Source organism: Pholis gunnellus (genome assembly GCF_910591455.1).
Source record: "Pholis gunnellus genome assembly, chromosome: 20".
Lineage (NCBI taxonomy): Eukaryota > Metazoa > Chordata > Actinopteri > Perciformes > Pholidae > Pholis > Pholis gunnellus.
This window is the reverse complement of record NC_136547.1, coordinates 11,109,277-11,127,464: the sequence shown is the minus strand read 5'-3', so window position 1 is coordinate 11,127,464 and position 18,188 is coordinate 11,109,277. Positions and strand designations below refer to the sequence as shown.

Below are 18,188 nucleotides of genomic sequence, written 5' to 3'. Positions count from 1 at the left end.
ATTCAACACGGCCACAGTATTCCGATGGAAAAATGATCTTCCCAAATATGGATAAAAGAGAAGGACTCTCATGCTAGTTGAGTGGAGAGCACAACAAAGGGAACTCGGGCTAGGATCCAAATTAGAGGAAAGATGAAGATATGAAAAGATCAAAACCGAGGAGGAATGAGAAAAGAGGAATGAGAATTGGCAAACACTGACTTCCAGCTGTGCCACACTGAATCAAATTTTAAAGGAAACATGAACTAGAGCCAAATGGCCCCGAACTTAAATCGGAAATAATAAAAAGACAGAGAGAATCAAGAAGAGTCCACACAGAGCGTATGTGTATATATCTATATATATATCTTCATTTATTTTAATATTTAAACCCACTAAAAGTTGTAAATACAACTTTTGAATGAAAGGCACAGGAAAAAAATCAGACAATGCTGATATACTCAAAAGAAAATTACAGTACAAAAGTGGACAGTTAGTTACGCACGTACAAATCCCTCCAGGTTCAACGTCCTCCGTACGGGGGAAACAGAAATATACATATCGGACACAACAAAGGAAGCGGGGATGAAAACCAGAAATCCATTAGCCAAACTTCTCTTTATTGCTTTTCCTCACCGACGGGGATCTCGTCAGCTCCCCGGGTCTTTGCAGGAGGCCAAACAGCAACTGCTATGCTTCCTAGTCTCCCTGTACACGGAGTAGCTCATGTTTACTTAATATTCTGGGCTGTCTGTTGACCGTGCTACACAACACTCCACTGGGCAGAAATATCTGGGCTGCAAAATTCAAAAGTCCAGGTCAAAAGCCGTTTTTCTGGGAGCGAGGAAGTAATTTAGGATATCTTCATTCCCTTTTTTTAACATTTACTTGATGGAGCTTACTGCGCTCAGCACTAGTGGGAGAAGTTTGAGGAAAGGATTCATTTATCAATTACAGACATTTAAAGAGAATTTGGCACTGGAGGCCACTACTACGCTGCTTTATTGTGTTTTCTAGTCCTCTAAAGAATCACTTCTTTTCCTCCTTCCATTTCGTTACGTTGTCGAAGAAAAGAATCCCTCGGTCAATCTGACCATCATTTATCAAATGGTATGGAAGGTTAAAGCACAGGGGGGGGGGGGGGGGGGGTTATGTGACATTACGTATGCCCAATCGTAGACTCGTATACCTCTGGATTAAGCTCTTATTGAAAACGATAAATCAGAATGCAGGCCTGCTGGCTCGTATAGGATTGTGTACACATTACGGTTCCTTTGGACATCTCTACTGGGGAACAACTGGAGGGAAAGGTGCCGTCACTCTGTACTGCTCATGGTACTTAATATTACATATAGCCTCTTTGGTATAGGCACATCTGCATCAAGGGACCACCAGTGTCCAATTATTCCTTTCCTTTTCCTATGTGCAGCTGTCTCACTCCAATTGAAAAGAGGAAAACAAAAAAAACACACGCACACACACACGCACACACACACAAAAGAGATGATTGCCACAATCCTGGAACCTGGAAATCAAGTGATTGACTGGAGTAGCAGGAAATTAGACTTATATAGCTGTCAAGGGTTCTCTTTTCCTCCTGCATGTAAACCAACCCCCCCCGCCTCTCCTCTCTACCTGCTGTAGCTCCGCCTTCCCTGCCACCTGACAGTAGGAGATTCATGCAACCTCCGCCTTCACTGCAGCCATGCTACAGGGAAGGAAAAAAAAAAAAAAGAAAAGCCCGTGGCACAGCAAAAAATGTAAACGCACCAATGTACTTGAATTCAGCCCTGAATGGAATAAAACAAGAAATCCTGGGGGCAAAATGAAACGGGTGTTAAGATTTAATGTTCTAAAACAAAAACAGTTCTGATGGATTGAGGAGGATGGATGGGGTCAGGGCCGTGCGATGTTGCTGCTTGGATGCTCTGGTTTGCGGTAGCCCGAGTCCAGTGCAGTCCACTGGTCCACCCCCCCCCCCCAAGGATGGCAGCCCACCCTGGGAGAGGAGAGGTTACCTCTATCCCCTCTCTATCCCGGTTCTAACCAGAATGTCTTAGCGCCACGCTCCTCTTTCTCACAGCAGCAAAGACAGTTTAAAGCTGGAGCTTTAACAAATCTGCTTTGAAGTTTGGATTCGCACACTTCCTGATGCAAGACCTCGAACACCTTCCTGCTCCGGCGGGCAAAGAGGAGCGAGTGACATCATGTACAAGAACCGGGGGTCTCGTGAGTTCCGGCAGATAAAGAGTACAGGATCCAGTCTCTCAGTGCGTCCGGCTAACGCCGACTCCATTCATTACCTGGCCGTGGCAGAGGAGGAAGCGGCGGCTAGCTGTGTGAGGTATTCACGCAGTTCCTTGGCCGCCTGGAAGCGGCCGTAGCGCTTTTGGGGTCTGGTGCACTCGTCCAACAGGATCATGAGTTGTCCGTCTTTGGCTATATGGGCAGGGGGATCGTGGAGGAGGCCTCCGGTGGTGCCCCGCCATGTAGCGTACCGCGACAGCAGGTTCTGGCACACGGCGTAGTAGTTGTGGTCCACTGTGACCCTGGAGCACAGGGAGTCCTTGGAGAAAGACAGACAGGCCTCCCGGTCGCACTCCTCGAACCGGCTCTCATACCACACGTCGTAGCTCTCCGGCTTGTCTGCAGGGGAGAGAGAGAGAGTCCGTTAAATGAACACGCCGCAATACGAACACACTGGTCATAAAGTAGTCAATAATATTAACATAGACCAGAGGTGCACAACATTCATTTCAAATGTATAAACGCATTTATTGGGTCATAAGCTTTGTTTCTTACAGCCTTCATGTAATGAGGTCGGGATGTATGGGGTCCTGCAAACTTTGTCTGATGAAAATCAAATGTTTTATCAGAGAGCAATATGCATTTATATATATTTCTTTGCATATAGCTTAGGAGTTCCAACCAGCCTGAAGTTTACAGATTTTTCTTTTCTTTAACCGTTATTAGAATGTGGAACAGCTATACATGGGACATTTGAAAGGACAACTGATGAACAGTTTGACTCCATTCGGTCACAAAGAAAACTTTGTGCAAATTATTCGCCAGGAAATCAACCTGACCAGAATCCGACCGCGCCGAGGTGCCACATTTGACAACCCACGGGCGCAAACATGAAATTCTTTCTCAAAAAAAAAAGCACAGAGCCAAACAACTCTACAATCTAAAGTTTCATTTGACAGAAATGAAACACTTTCCAGATTTATCGAGCAAATAAAACTCTTTCTCCAGCTCATTTCACATTGCTTTCTCCCTTCAGAGGATTGCGCTGGGAACAGAGGGAGCCGAGGAAATAACCTGGAATGATGAGAGAGCTATTCGTTTGTGCATTAAAAAGCAGATCAATAACATTGTTGGGAGGGAGGGGGGGGGGGGGGGGGGGGGGGGGGGGGGGCAGTGGACCCAGAGGATGCAAACACATAATCAGTGTATCAGCGTTGTAATGCACTTCTCCTCTGGCTCATCAGAACAACTCAATCAAACATCCAGCGCTGCCCTGTTAGCAAGGGGCCCCTGTGGCCCCCTGAAGAGGAGGGGCACATCAACCTCAATCAGTGAGGGTGATGGAGATGGATCTGCCTGTTTGTGAACGCCACACACACACACGCGCGTGCATATAAAGATGTGTGCGCACAAGCGGCAAGGTGAGCTGAAAGCAATTAATGTTTCAGAGCTGGCCATGCATCACTCCTCAGCACTGATTGACAGATGGCATCGGGAGAGTGTCCCATTCGTGTTCGCTTGCACTGACGGACGGACACGCGCGCACAGAAAGAACGGCTAAAAAAGAACAAGCAGGGAGGAGAAGGTTCGTACTCAAGGACACCGATGAGCACAGCGAAAAAATAAATAAAAAAGAACTTTGAGACTCAGCTGAAGGCTAAAAAGAAGGTTGGTTTATTTGCATCCCAATCTCTTCTGTTCTACTCTTACAGCGAGCCTGAGCCTAACAAAGCCGCAACATTTCCAAAGCAAACGACATTATTTCCAATTCAAATAGGTGGGAGAGCCGTGGGTGAGGCGGGGGCCGCGTAGCCTCTCTCGTCTCCTGCACCTTCCCTGTTAAGGAGCTCCGGTCAGACTTACATTCACCTCACTCCTCCGCCTTCCCAGGTCTACAGAGAAGGGACATGGGGCCTGAAATGCTTGTTAGCATGGCCTTACTAGTGGCATTCAAGAGTACGAGCCAGTTTTAACAATGCATGCCTGTGTTAGAGTTGCATGATTGAATGTGAGGGAAAGAGAATGCGTGTGTGTGTGTTTTTCAGATGCGGTTGCATTTGTGTATGCCAGGGAGCGATCCAGTCGGGGAGAGAATAGACTGAGAGTGAGTGAAGTGTGCGTTACATTATACAGCATGTGTTCCCGAAAAAAACACTAGGGGTGAAACCATCCTCAAACACTATAAACTCAATGATGGGGAATGGCTCCTTCCGCACCGCTGGACTGGGCAAACACACGGCGCCGCGCGCGACACCGAACACGGCGTGCGTTTTATCTCGCCCGAAATCTCGCCGCATCAATATGGATGCCCCTAACGAGAGGGCGGGACTGCGCGGCGACTTTCTTGCGCGTTTGACTTGCAAATCAATTGGCCCCAGTTTAGGCCGATGAGATCCGCAACACACTCTTTAGCTCGCTTTCAATCTCGGGCTCTAATTGTGGGGATCGGCTTTTCGGTGTGTGTCTGTGTGTGTGGAGCCTCGGGAGGTTACCGAGCCTATTTCCGGCTTCTTTCCGACACACGGCCCTGACCTCGTAATGCTCATTACCGACCGCCATCCCTCTTCTTCATGCCGCGGCCCAGCACACACACACACACACACACACACACACACACACACACACACACACAGATCAGACACACAAACACGCTTGAAGCGCGTAAACATTCTTGAGGCTTACACTCTTGAATGGCCAGGGTAAGCGGCTTGAGTTGTCAAGCTCTAAATGTGTCGCCTAGACAAAAGAGAGTCTCAACCTGGATCGTGCTTCGGGACTTGCAAAGGGCTACTGGGACAGGGCGGAAAATTGCAGCTACTGGCAATAAGGTGAAAATGCACACTTTAGAGTACGGCGCATACACGCACCAAAATAATTGCTCAGGAAATCCACAACAAACTCAAAAGGGGGATAAAAACCACAGGGCACGTTGTGGTACTTTGACATGTTACACGTCGATATGCGGTTTTCTGGTGTCAGATCTTGCAATTTGGCAAAGCGGCATTTAATCTCAGGATAAATTCATCACACAACATCCCCTCCAACTGAAACCTAGACAAACGCACACAGACACACACGCACACACACAGACAGATCCAGACAATAGTTCATATCTGTCACAGGGCACAATGGGGGAACCTCAACACCTTGCGACACAACAGTTTATCACTTTAATAGGATTTCTGCGGGAAGGGATAAATCTAAGAGCCTGACTGGGTGGTCGTCCCTCTCTTTGAAGTAGCCCCAGGATGGAGGACTGAGGGCTAGAAAAGTGTGTGATGTATAGCTCTCTCCATCCTTGTTATGAGGTTTATTCTGAGAGGCAAAAAAAAAAAAAAAGAAAAACTAGGGCAGCGGAGATGGCTTGTTATCTGAACTATCTTTGCTTTGATGGGGACGAGCGTGTCGGAGGAACAAGCGGTGCTGAAGAAGTGGATTCTAAGAAGAGAGGAAGCTTCCAGCGTTTGCTAAGTTGCCCTCAGCCAACTGTCCCTCGAGACCTTTCTTTTCTCGAACCATCGTCACCGACTCATGAGCTCCACCTGGTAGTTTTCACAGTGTTTTTCGAGAGACTCCGAGCTGTGATCCGTGTTTGAGCCACACTTTGGCTTTTGAGGAGCTCTGTGATAAACGGTTGAAGATGGGAGGAACAACCGCTGCAAGACTAGACATGTCATGAATACACTTAATGGTTAATTATCACTTCCAGTTTTAGAGAAGCACCGATCATTACAAGTAAACAAACACCAAATTACAGCGCCATAATTTAAGGATGGCATAGTCTTAAGTGTTAATGTAAATACTGTGAAATTGGGTGCATTTATCTAATTATGTAGCTCCAGGAATAGCAATAGTTTAAAAAGGTGTAACGACACTTACTCTGCTTGATCAGCCGTTTGTCTGCCACGAGGACATTCTCGGCGTCCACGACGATGACTTTCCCGTCGCGCGGGCCGACCGCGAAGTTATCGAAGCTGACATCGAGCAGGTAGAGGGCGAACTCAAAGTCGTTGTTGGTGAGCTGCTCGGCGATGTCCATGAGCTGGCGTGCCAAGTCTACCCTCTTCTCCCAGGGCGCGTTGTAGAAGCTCCACAGCTCCTCGCCCACGTAGTTGACAGCTACCATGCGCCCACACGCTCCCAGGTACTTGGCGAACGGCCACCCTTCATCTGACGGAAAGCTCTGGGAGGGGGAAGAAAAAAAAAAAAAAAAAAACACAACAAATGTCAACAAACAAATGATTTAAAAAAAAAAATAGATATAAGATGTCAGGCTGTGTAATGTACAGTTGGCTGGAAAGAAAAATAAATACCCCATTGGCTTTTAAAAGCAAAAGGCTAACACGTAAATTGCGAGAACCTTCACACTGTCAAAAAATATTTGTTTAACTTGCACAGAAACCAGCCTCGAAATAAAGAGAGACAAAAGAAGAAGAAAAAAATCCCCAGACATCAAACACAAAGTTCCTGTGTGCTGCCTTGGGTAATTTTTTGATACACAATTCTAAGAACAATAGTTGAAAATCTGCCAAAGGATCACGTGAAACGGAGCCCGCGCTGGGTATAACGGATTCAATTTAATAAAAGAAAAAAAAAAAAAGGAGCCAGTTTGTGTTGAAGCCCCACAGCTATGAGCTGACGCACGCTGCAGTGCTTCCACAGAACTGATAGGAGGTGATTTGTGGTAGCAGCAGTTAGCAGGAAAGCCTTATGTGTTGTGATGCAGCAGCGGGGCGATTTAAACTGCTGCATGATGTTGGCTAACCGCGTTGATGCAGTTTGGGCATACTGACAAGAGAGTGCTGTGTATTACAAGGTTAAAACTGATTCATAATAAAAGGTAATACTGCTGGCAGGAAGTGGTATTCCTTCTTGCGGTATTACCTTGTTATTATTAAATAGTTTACTCATAATAATAATAATAACGCTAGCAGGAAGTGGCTGCTGCTGCACAAAACCCTAATCGCTCACAGATTTACTCGACTTTATAAAAAGGCCAAACAAAAACAGGCACCATCATCTGCAAATCACTCAAAGTTGAGCGGTACCACACACACACACACACACACACACACACACACACACACACACACACACACACACACCTCGGTGTGAAGCAGCTGCATCTGGGAGACGTGCTCGGCTGCTAAGGGACTAGATTCTGTAGGTTTACTGCTTCCACCTCTCTTTATGAGCTCAGGTGTCTCACACTTTCCATACATCACTTTCTTTTCTCCTGGTCCATTTTATTGCCAGACGGGGGGGGCGGGGGGGGTGAATGAAATCCCCCTGTTTTTGCAGGCCACACTAGTTATGCTACAAGCGAGAAGCTCCCATCTTTTACAATAAAGCCCCAGCCATACGCTAGCTTAATGATAGCCCACAATGCCTATGTAACAAATCTCTCCTAGGCTGCCGTTTCTTGCAGGCAGCCGCAACACAGACACAGACGGCATCACGAGTGCTCACATTTCACAGGAGCCTCAGTAAACCCTCCCTCTCTGAAACCCGATCGCATCGCAGATATGGCAGGCAACACACCGCGGCACTGTAGGTAAGGTGTGAACTACTACGACTGCTGCGTCTCACTTTGCGCTGGTGGTAATTCAATACTTCACCAGCTTTCAATTTATGTCGAGATGGAGGGGGGCGGGGGAGGGGTTAAAATATGCATGGCTGCCCTAACTCCCTTTAAATTTTAATGAAATACAAATTATTTAAAAACATACACTTTAATCCCCCTGCCGGCCCCGCAGCTGCTGCATCTCAAAGACAAACAGCTGGACCTCTGCCACAGAGAGTGTGGCACAGAACGTGGCTCGTTGAGCGAATGCAGCTATGCAGCGATTGGAAGGTTCACTCGTGCAGCATTGGCTTGTGTTGAAGGCATTGTGTGTGCGCGCTGCTCTTCACCTCTTTCATTACATCCCTCGACTAGGCTGTAATTTGCTGGGCGTATTGAAGGCCGACGCTACGGAGCCCACCTGTGCTATCGAACAAGCTGAATGCAATGAAGGTTAAAGGATGCCTTGTGAGGGCGGGGGGGGGGGGCGGGGGGAGCCTTTGACTGGAAACAACCTTGGAATAATCTTGAAGATGAAGATTCAAGCTCTTGACGCAAAAATGACTCACAACCCTTGTTTACACCAAAAGCAGAGGGGCATAAATGTAGATCTATACCACAGGCGTATCTGCTGTTCCCATCAGTCTTAAGAAAGATCCACCACCACGAGGGGAGGACAATGATAAGTTGCAAGCAATGCGGTCTTGGTTGAGCCCATTTCCCTGAGGTGACCCAATCAATTGTGGAACAGACAAAAAGTCTGTTGAGGAAGCGGTACTGGCTTTCAGCAGCCTGTCCGTCCGTCTGTCTGCGCCAGTCATCCTTAGACTTGGCAATGACTCGTTCCAACTTCCCCCCCAAAAAAAAACTCTTCACTTAATAGCATACCTCATTTTCTGATATAGCAAACTTGACAGGAAGGAGAATCTGAGGAAGAAGACATGTCTCACAAAGTGAGAAAAATCCAGCAGATACGAAGAAAAAAAGTATAATAGTGACTGCACCCCCCCCCCCCAAACACCGAGTACTGGCTGGAAAGGAGACAATCCCAAACTACCGACATGTTGCGAGGCAATGGGCATTCCTACATGACAGATTTTAGGATTAGAGAATTAACAGGCTAAATATCTAAAATGGCTTTCTAATTTCTGAGGTTGGTATATAAAGATTAGGTTGAAGCTGGATCAGTTGGTAGTACATCCCTATTAGTCCCGCTTCCCTTTGACCCAGATTCAAACCTCAGATCGCTTTATGTTGATGCAAAATCTAAGCGGCTCTCGTTCTTGTTGACAAAACTTAGCCTGTCCAATGTTACGGCTAAACCTGCTTTGTAAAACACCATCCTCCCTCCCTCTCCCTCTCCCTCTCTCTCTCTCACCCCTGCAGGGCGGACGGATAAATGTGGGGAAGGGGAGGCGGTGGTGGGGGAGACGGAGAGAAAGAGAGGCGGAGGGAGAGAACGCGATGGAGACGGCAAACAGGAGAGACAAACAAGAGTGTCTTTCACTCCTCCGCTCCAGTGGACAGGAGGAATAAACCAGCAAAGACCTGCCTGCTAAACACATCTCTCTCTTTGTTGTCAGGTTGCAGCCTGAATGGGAGCAAAAGTAGAGTGGCGGCAGATGGGCGGGGGGGGGGGGGAAAGGATGAATGCCCTCAGGCTACTTTCAGCTACTGTCAACGGCTGTTACGAGAACGCCTTCATGTCTGTCCAGTCCTCGTCCGCGGGTCTTAACGTAGATGTCGCTCATCCACTGCTCCGACAGGCTCATTGCGCAGCGTCAATTACCGGGGTCTCGACAAACCCATACCCATTTTCATGAGCTTCCCAAAGTTTCATATGCAATAAGTCTTAAAAAAAAAAAAGGTGGAAAGTACCGAACGGTGTAGGCTGGCACATGGAAGTGGGCACCTGAGCTTTTGGATTCAAAGTCCTATTGCAAAGCTTGATAAATACTCTACGCGTCCTACCAATCATTCTCCCTTAGCGCTCTTTAAACGGTTACTCTGCAGAAGTCATTAACGTCTGCGATGAGGCGTTGAGGGGTAGGGGGTGGGGGGGCGAAATAAATTGGAAAGCCCGGCCTAATGCTACACCCGCTGCAGCCTACGAGCAGAATTGGGTTGGTACTGTATGAGTGTGCGCACTTGTATGTGCGAGGACTGCACAGGTGGTGAATTTCAGCAGTCGCCTGCGAGGATATTGGGGCTATTGAAAAATGCTGAGGGTGCAGAACTGCCAATGTCACGTCTCAGCGACTTTTACTGCTTTAAAAAGGTCTTATCACTTCTTGTTCCTGTCATTGGATAAAAACCTTTTATCTCCTGCTTAGTGAAACCTTTAACTCGAAAACCTGGAGCCAAACGCTCTCTTCTTTTCCGTACATATACATACGTGTACATACACATATATTTTTACGCGAATTTCTTGCAGCGTTACAGAAATAATGAGCCGGGCCCTGGAGACAATGGAGAACAGAATCGACTCATTACAGGCGACCTCCCAGTGACTTCTGGGCCTTAGTCTGACTAATCTGATCTTAAAGGTTGTACCGGTGCACTACAGTAGCATGGACTTGGGGGGGGGGGGGGGGCGGCGGGTTGTGCTTTTACTCCCCTCCCTGTAATACAACAGACACACTGGCATCCTCTTGGGGGGGGGGGGGGGGGGGGAGAGGATTGGAGTGGGCTGAAATGAAACAGGGCCACAGACAAATGGGCAGCCTCCGGAGAAGAGGATGAAACGAATGGAGCGAGAGGCACAGGAACACACACCTGCGTCCTGACATCTGCTGACAAAGGCATGCCCTTCTACTGCGCCACTCGGGGGGGGGAGAGGGCGTGTGTGCGTGTGAGAGAGAGTTGGAAAGAGGCTCTTTGTGCGCGCGTGTGTGTGTCTATGTGAAACTGTATCGAAGTGCATGTGAATGAGAACATGCAACGTGACCAGGGCTGATAACAACCTCTATTCGGGGGCCGAGTAAACACAAACGGCTCCCAAGATATTGCCTTGGCTGCTCTGCAAAGAACACTGGTCCATCAAACACACATATACATACACACACGATGGACACAGAGCGGTGTTTATAAAATGCAAGATTTAAAAAGGGAACCAGTTGCCTTCATCCTGCCACCACAACTACTAACAGCTAAAATTAAATTAGTAGTTTGCCACAGAGGTGTTTCATGTGTGCAGCTTGTGAAAAGCCCTGAGCAGGGTGCGGTGTAAATTCTCAACATTTTCCGTCCTCAGCAAAAAAATCGCACTGCTTCATTGTAAACGAGTTGGGACAGGACTCGCCAAGAGTCTGGGGATGAAACGGTGAAGTGGAGAAAGCATTGGCGGCATTTTGATGCTGCAAAATGAACATTATTCAGCCTGTTTATCAAAAGGGGGTCTTAGCGTTAAGAAGGGGTCACGTCTGTTATGCAAGGCTAAGGCTGCCAAGCTGGACTTGAAACGCTGCTTCTCTGTGCAGCTCTTCCTGTTAACCTCGTATGTCTGGAGGATGTGTGGCGAACCCCGTCTGGCTTTTTGCTGGCCGTTTTAAGTTTAAAATCCAGTTGGTTAGTTCGCAGCGAGAGCTCAGGCCCCAGAGGGGGAGCCGGCACTAACTCCTCATCCTGGCACACACATGGCGCTCTCCCTTTCTTCTCTTCTGCTCTCGTCTCCTGCTGCTTCTCCCGCTCACCCTGCTTCTTCCACCGCTCTCTTTGTTCCAACCCCAGAACCTGCAACGCGGGGCAGTGATGCCGTCTGTTCTAGATATGGAAGCCTGGGAAATGCCCGGTCAGAGAGGAGAGAATGCGTGTGTGTGTCTGTAGAAGGAGACGGAAGCGTAGGGATAGACACTGTATCTGCATTTAGAACAGGCCCTGCCCCCTTTTACCAGACGTGCCGTTCAAAGAGTGCAAAGTCACAGTCTGTAGAGCTGGCAGCCGTCTTGGGAAACAGGAAAAATCGTTAAGTGAAGAGGACTGAAACAAGAAAAAGACTGCTGGGTGCGCGTGAGCGTGCATGAACACCGAGCTCAGATGAGCAATCAAAACCAAGAGGTCGGGTAGATAGGCCAAATAAGACCATGTGCAGACGGCTCGTGCAGAAGGAACATGCACATGATTCAGTGAGCTGATGGAAATGGGTTAGCTAGGTCTTTGATTTCTGCAAGCCTTTGCCTCGTAGAGAGGGAATGAGAGCAGGAAGAGGAATGAGAGCACAGGGCAGTGCTGCTCCGGGGTTTGCTAGCACACACACACACACTCCACTGCTAGCCGAAACCCGAATCTGAACCCGAGCCACTGCGCACAGAGCAGACTCATAAATCCCCCACCGCTGGAAAACGAGGAATGCATTAAGTCACGGGCAGCGGTGTTGACTCAGTCTAGGTGGTATTGCCGCCCGCACGGCTGGGGAGGAACCCGAGTGAAGCTTGGCCTCGGACCTGAGGGCTGTGGGTTTGAGGCCTACATCAAGGGTTGTGTATTTCAGATCGGGCGCCAATTATCTCGGGGGGGCAGCCGGGGGGGGAAGCAGGGAGCCTGCTGTCACTGACCCCCGCACTCTAACCTCTCTGCAAAACAGGGCTAGCCCCCAACAAAGTGCAATTAAGTCTCAAATGCTAGAGAAGACTTCAACATCTATAATAGGAAGCGACAGCCTACAGCCCGTTCCAAAATATCTACACTCCCAGTTTAAATAAAGTTTGAAAAAGCTCGAGACTCGAAGATACTTCAGTGTATCCCAGAACCCTCATATTTTCTCTGACGGGAACTAGCTGCCTGACGCTTTAATACAGTGGACGATTTTATTACTGCAGACAAGCTGATGTGCTAAAAAGCATAATCTTGCTTTACATTAGGCCCTGGGCTCTGCGGGGGACAGCGCACAGTAAATAACCACTTGTTCCCGATCCATATTGGCCATCTTAAGGGGCCCCGGGAGAGTTGTGAACGGGGGTTAGACTCTTCAGCGTTGCAGAACTGCGTCTTCGGGATCTGGGCACGAGGTAGGTTAGGGTGCATGCTGTAACAGTAGGAAGCTGGGGGGGGGGGGGGGGTAAATCTAAAAAAGGAGCTGGTGGGTGGTGTTAGTGGAGGGGAGGTGTGTGTGTGTGGGGGGGGGGGGGTCTCAGCCACAGGCATTTAACTAACCAAACACAGCTGTCATGCATGTGTATCTATCTATATATATATGTGTGTGTGTGTGTGTTTTGAGAGCTGGGGAAAGAGAGAGAAAGGATTATGGTAACACAAGCAGTCTGGCTCATTCAAATGGGGGAAAACACCACAAGGCTCTGGTTTGTACAACACACACACCCTCCTCTCCTCTCCTCTCCTCTCCTCGTCCTCCTTCTCTTCTCCCCTTTCCACCAGGGCCTCCATCCAGCGAGGGCAGCCAAGAGAGGGGAGTCGGGCCCAGATAACTCCCTGTCTTATCCTAACAGGATTCAGTCTGTACACAAAGGCCTATACGAATAATGAAAGGGGGTTTGGGAGCACTTGAAGCAGGGTTAAGCGGCGTACACAACCTCCTCTCTTATGTGCTAAGAGCGTCACAATCCCCCCCAGACCCAAAAACAAAAGGTTCTAATCACAGACTAGCAACTTAAATACTATTTACCGGTGGACCTCAGCCACTGAGCCGACCTTAGAGACAGAAGCCGCTCACTTAAGCCGGGATAGCATGCAGTGCCTGTGATTAAATGAAAAGAAATAAATCAACCTAAAAACAAAACGGGCTTTGATCCTCTTTGTAAAGAGGCATGACCCAGAAAGCCAGACCATACAATTAAAAGAGCTTTTAGACGATATAAAGGCTGAACTTCTGTGCATCATTTGTCAGAACATGACCAGGTGGGCAATAAGGAGATTTTTTTTTATTTTGTGATCCATCTCGTTACCTTGCACATGTCTCACTTCACAATTGTATTTTCCAACACAACACTTCCAAAAGCTATACGCATGGCCTCAAATGACAGAATAAATGAGCTCTTTTATTGCAATGCAATAACAATCATTCTCTACAAATTATACAGTTATACGATTATTTGACTGGCTGGCGGAGGTAAGTTGAGCCTCTGCATATGACCTGATTACATTTATTTTCTTATAGAAAAACCAAAAAGGTTCAGTAGGTCACAGTAGAGCTTACTTGCCTCACTTTGTGCCAAGAAAGGCCCTGAATTTATACTATTTACTTTGGCTTCGTTTCTCAAAGTGGATGAGCATCTTAATAGATTATGCAGAGCCTCATTAAATCAATAGCATACCAAAGAGGCAGCCCCCCCCCCCCCCACCCACACCCACCACCCCCATTTTAGAAAATTCAAACAAGCTGCTAGTGTGTTGCTCAAAGCGCTGTGAATGTTTACTTCACATTTGCGTTAAAATGCAGCTGTCAAAGATGTTAGGCGGAAACAGAGATAAGGTCATCCATCTAATCTCTCCCTTCCGCCTCTCCTCCGAAATAGTATCCGTGTCAACACGGCTGTGTTCTGTGAAGAAAAAAAAAAAAAAAAAGACGGTGTTGCGCGAGAGGTTCGTGCCGTCTGACGAGTACGTCTTTGTGTCAGGTGTGTAGAACGAGGTGGGGGATTTGTGGACGGTGGGGAGAGAGGGGTTACAAGAGGAAGAAGAGGAAGGAGGCTGCCTGGTAGAGCACAGATTTGAGTCTGCAGGAGATGACTGAGTTAACCCCACAGGCCTGTCACATCCCATTCTCAGCTTCACTGAGCAACGCAGGGCTGAGGACCAAAAAGAGTGGGAGCGCAGTCACATGCTCCTGGCTAACTCACCGAGCTTAATGATTTGGAAGAGAGGACTAGGCTGAATCAAACTAATTTAAGATCGGGCTCCGGATGTACTCCATCAAACACAACCATCACCTGATGAATCAGTGAGTCGTATAGCCGAAGGAGAGAAGCCAAGGAGGGCAAATGAGGTTCCAGTCGGGGAAATGGAGAAGAATTAATTACTCAATTTTCATGCAAACCAAGTTACTGTCCAATGAGAGGTAAAGAATTAAACGGCGTCGTGTATTTCCTCTGGTTGGCAAAGAGACAGCCCCTTGACACAAATAAGATTTATTACAGCAACAGAACCTTTCCGGACAAACTTATCTGTGAACCCTTAAAGACAACAGCATGGGCCAAGAGGACATAAGAGAGAGAGAGAGAGAGAGAAAAAAGATGAAGATGCACACACACGGTGCCCCTCATTGCACAAGGTTTTTCTTGTTTGGTTGACATAAAAATTTTCTCCCCCCAAAGCCAAATTGTATTCCACGTGACACAGGAGTGGGGGTGGGTGTGTGTGTGTGTGTGTGTGTGTGTGTGTGTGTGTGTGTGTGTACGCTTGTGTACCGCCGATCACACAGAAAACGCATTGTTGGACCCTAAACAACACCGCAGATTGTTTCCCGCTGACAAAGAAAGGTCTGGTTTCTCGTGGTGAAACGGGGCCGATTTACTGCCTGTGGCTTCGAGACTGGAAACAGAAGAGAGTGCAGCTCACCGAGCAGACAGCCGAAACGTTATTGACATTATTCAATTGTATAAAGCCGGAGGAGAGAGAGAGAGAGAGAGAGTTGGAAAAATAAATCCAAAACCACAACACGGGTAACCGATGACGGTAGGAAATCATTTACACTAAATATAGCAAACTTATTCTACGCCAAGTGGCAGCGACCTCTCCGGCTTACTGAAGATGCGTTCGGCTACAACCAAGCAAAATGAAACATCGCCTGACAAGAAGGCAAAAAATCGGATCAGGCTTCATTAAATTACCGGTCATAAAACTCACATTCCTCTACCTTTTGCTGAAACCAGTCCCCACACAGTAGCGCTCACCGCTGGCCAAATAGGAGGCCGAGGTGTTGTAGCAGATCACGTCTCTTATTCAATCTCTATAGACGCCGTTAATTCTTTATGGTTTACCGCTGCCCAACCTTGTGTATAGGTCTCTCAGTCTCCTTTCGGGCAAAATTTTCTCCTCACCTTTTTTGAGTTCAGCGATGCTGACGAGCAGTCAAGGCACCCTCTGAGATGTATTTTCTGTGTATGTTACCCATCCACATAATCCGCGCCCGCAGTCCGTTACACCTGTTAGTGCGTACACGGCACCCTCATGCCCGCAGGTCACAAGTTCAGCATGAGATCAACAATTCATGAGTCCCTGTAAACATGCAGAGGCAACGCGGTGCAGGGAGCGAAGAGAGCCGTGGACGACGTGTGTGCATTATGTGTTGTTGTGCGATGTCTGCAGCTGTGTGCGAGATAAGGATGGGGGGAGAGGGGGAGGGGGGGGGGATTCATCGAGCCTCTGAACTGGGGCATAATACTATTAAAATCACAGATGGAATTATCCGGCCGCAGTTTGTGGAGCGCACACCAACGGAAAGAGGAACTATAGCAGAGAATGACACAGAAAGAGAACAGGCAAAATGAGAAAGAAAAGAGTAGACCGGGTGAGGGAAAGTGACCCCCAAAGGCTAATCAGATTTTATAGATCAACCGGAATAAAAAGGGAGATCGCGCCCTTTGTCCTCTGAAATGCCTGGAGGCGTCCGGCCCTAATGCAGGGAGGGTGTTGGAGGCCGGCATAAGTTATTGAACGTCTACACGGACTGTGACCATTGTTGTTCGGACACGGCCAACTCCAGATTGAAATTGATTGGCTGATTGTAAATCAATAAGCGAAAAAGGATGCAGACCTATGACAAACAGTATGGCTGCTCTGACATGCAGGACGAAAGAATAGAGATGTGTGGTATTTTTACTGCCGACCCTGTGTCAAAGCAAGACAATTCCGTTTGTTTCAGGCAGCATGTATCCTTTACTCTGTCAAATTAAAGATTTATAACGTTTCAAACATGAAACGCTCCAATCTGTCACAGCCTCATCAGAACTAAACACTCCGAGGCAACAATGTCTTGGGTTCAAGTCCATTCGTTCAAGTTGAAAATGTTCAACTAAATCTAGCTTAAAAGCTTTTATTTTGGAAGATTAGCGAAGGATCAAGGATATTGGTATTAATACCAGTCAGCAGCCCCGTACAAGATTCCTCCACACGCACAAAAGAAGAGAGTCCAGTGGACACAGACGTATATTCAAATTAAAAACAACGCGGACCATTTAAAGATGCACACTTGAATAATTCAAAACTGCCCTACATAGTGTTAAATATGCAGTATTGCCGCCAGCGAAAAAAAAAACCTCATCTTTCGGGAGGCCACAGCTCTTAAACCCTTCTCTATTCTCAGCAGAGGAATATTCCTGCTCCAAATAGCGGACGCATAGTCTCGATGTAGCCTAGAGTTTAGGGAGGGGTGTAATGGCTCGTCTCAGATCTATGGAAGAGGAGGATTCCCAGCCTGTAATTTACTGGGGGCTCAGTGGGCCAACACCCTGGCTTGCTTACTGAAGCTCTTATCCTCTTCGTAGCAAAAGGTAATCCTTATCAACAACTCCGAAAACACCTGGGGCCACATATCAGCTGACGGAAACCTCTTTGAAGAAAATATTGCATCTTGATAAAGACCGTAATAGTCAACAACACATCAAAAAATAGCATGAAAAGCATCAAATGGCATCTCGCACACACACACACACACAATTGAAAACAAGTTTCAACAGACCTGTAGTACGAGTGGTTCCGGGTTGAATGCCAAAGTCATGAGCAGCTGCATTCTCTCCGTGTCTTTGAGGTTCTTCAGCAGGAAGCTGCCCGAGTCTTTGGTCTCAGCATACCTGCGGACCACGCGGTCCAGCAGCCTCTGAGAGGGGCAGTGCACCAGGTCCGACCAGCCCTCCACCACCTCCGGAGTGAGCAGACGGACGTCGCCGTTGATCCGGGCAAATTCGGTCTTGTACATCGCCTGGATGAGGTCACAGCGGGGCCTGCCCGTGGCCCGCTTGCAGATCTTCTGGTCTATCTCCGCCAGCTCCTGGTTGGAGCCGAGCCTTTTGAGCACCACGCGGCGGGTGCCCTCCCTGGGCTCCCCGTACTGAGCGAAGTAAACGTTCTTGACGTTGAAGACGTCTAGGAATCGCAGGCGACCCCAGGTCTCGAAGGAAACCTGGCCGTTCATGAACTTGCGGCACCAGCTGGTGCCAAAGCAGGCGGGACACTTGTTGAGGTTGATGAAGCGTCTGTCGGTGAGCTCATTCTTCTGGAAGGAGGCGAACAGGTTGTGGGTGTTCATCAACAAGATGACAAACAGCCCCACGACCAACAAGAGCTTCAGACAGCGGTACAGGCGGCCAAGTTTGAGAGGCAGGAAGCGCAGCATGATGGGGACGGGGCGGGGCGGGAGGGGGGTTGTTGAGGGGATAGGGAGGAGGAGAGGTATTGAGACGGTCGTCAGGGAGCAAACCTCAATGCCTCTCCGTCATGGTGTACC

General features: G+C 48.1%; 1 protein-coding gene across 1 annotated transcript; it reads right to left on the bottom strand.

The window, feature by feature from the left end:
- Positions 1-332: 332 nt before the first annotated feature.
- Positions 333-18,188, bottom strand: dipk2ab (divergent protein kinase domain 2Ab). Its single transcript, XM_079181788.1, has 3 exons — positions 17,424-18,188; positions 6,106-6,409; positions 333-2,625 (listed from the first exon to the last, which is right to left on the bottom strand). Exons 1-3 carry the CDS (start codon positions 18,075-18,077, stop codon positions 2,279-2,281), a joined length of 1,305 nt encoding a protein of 434 aa, XP_079037914.1. The 5' UTR covers positions 18,078-18,188; the 3' UTR covers positions 333-2,278.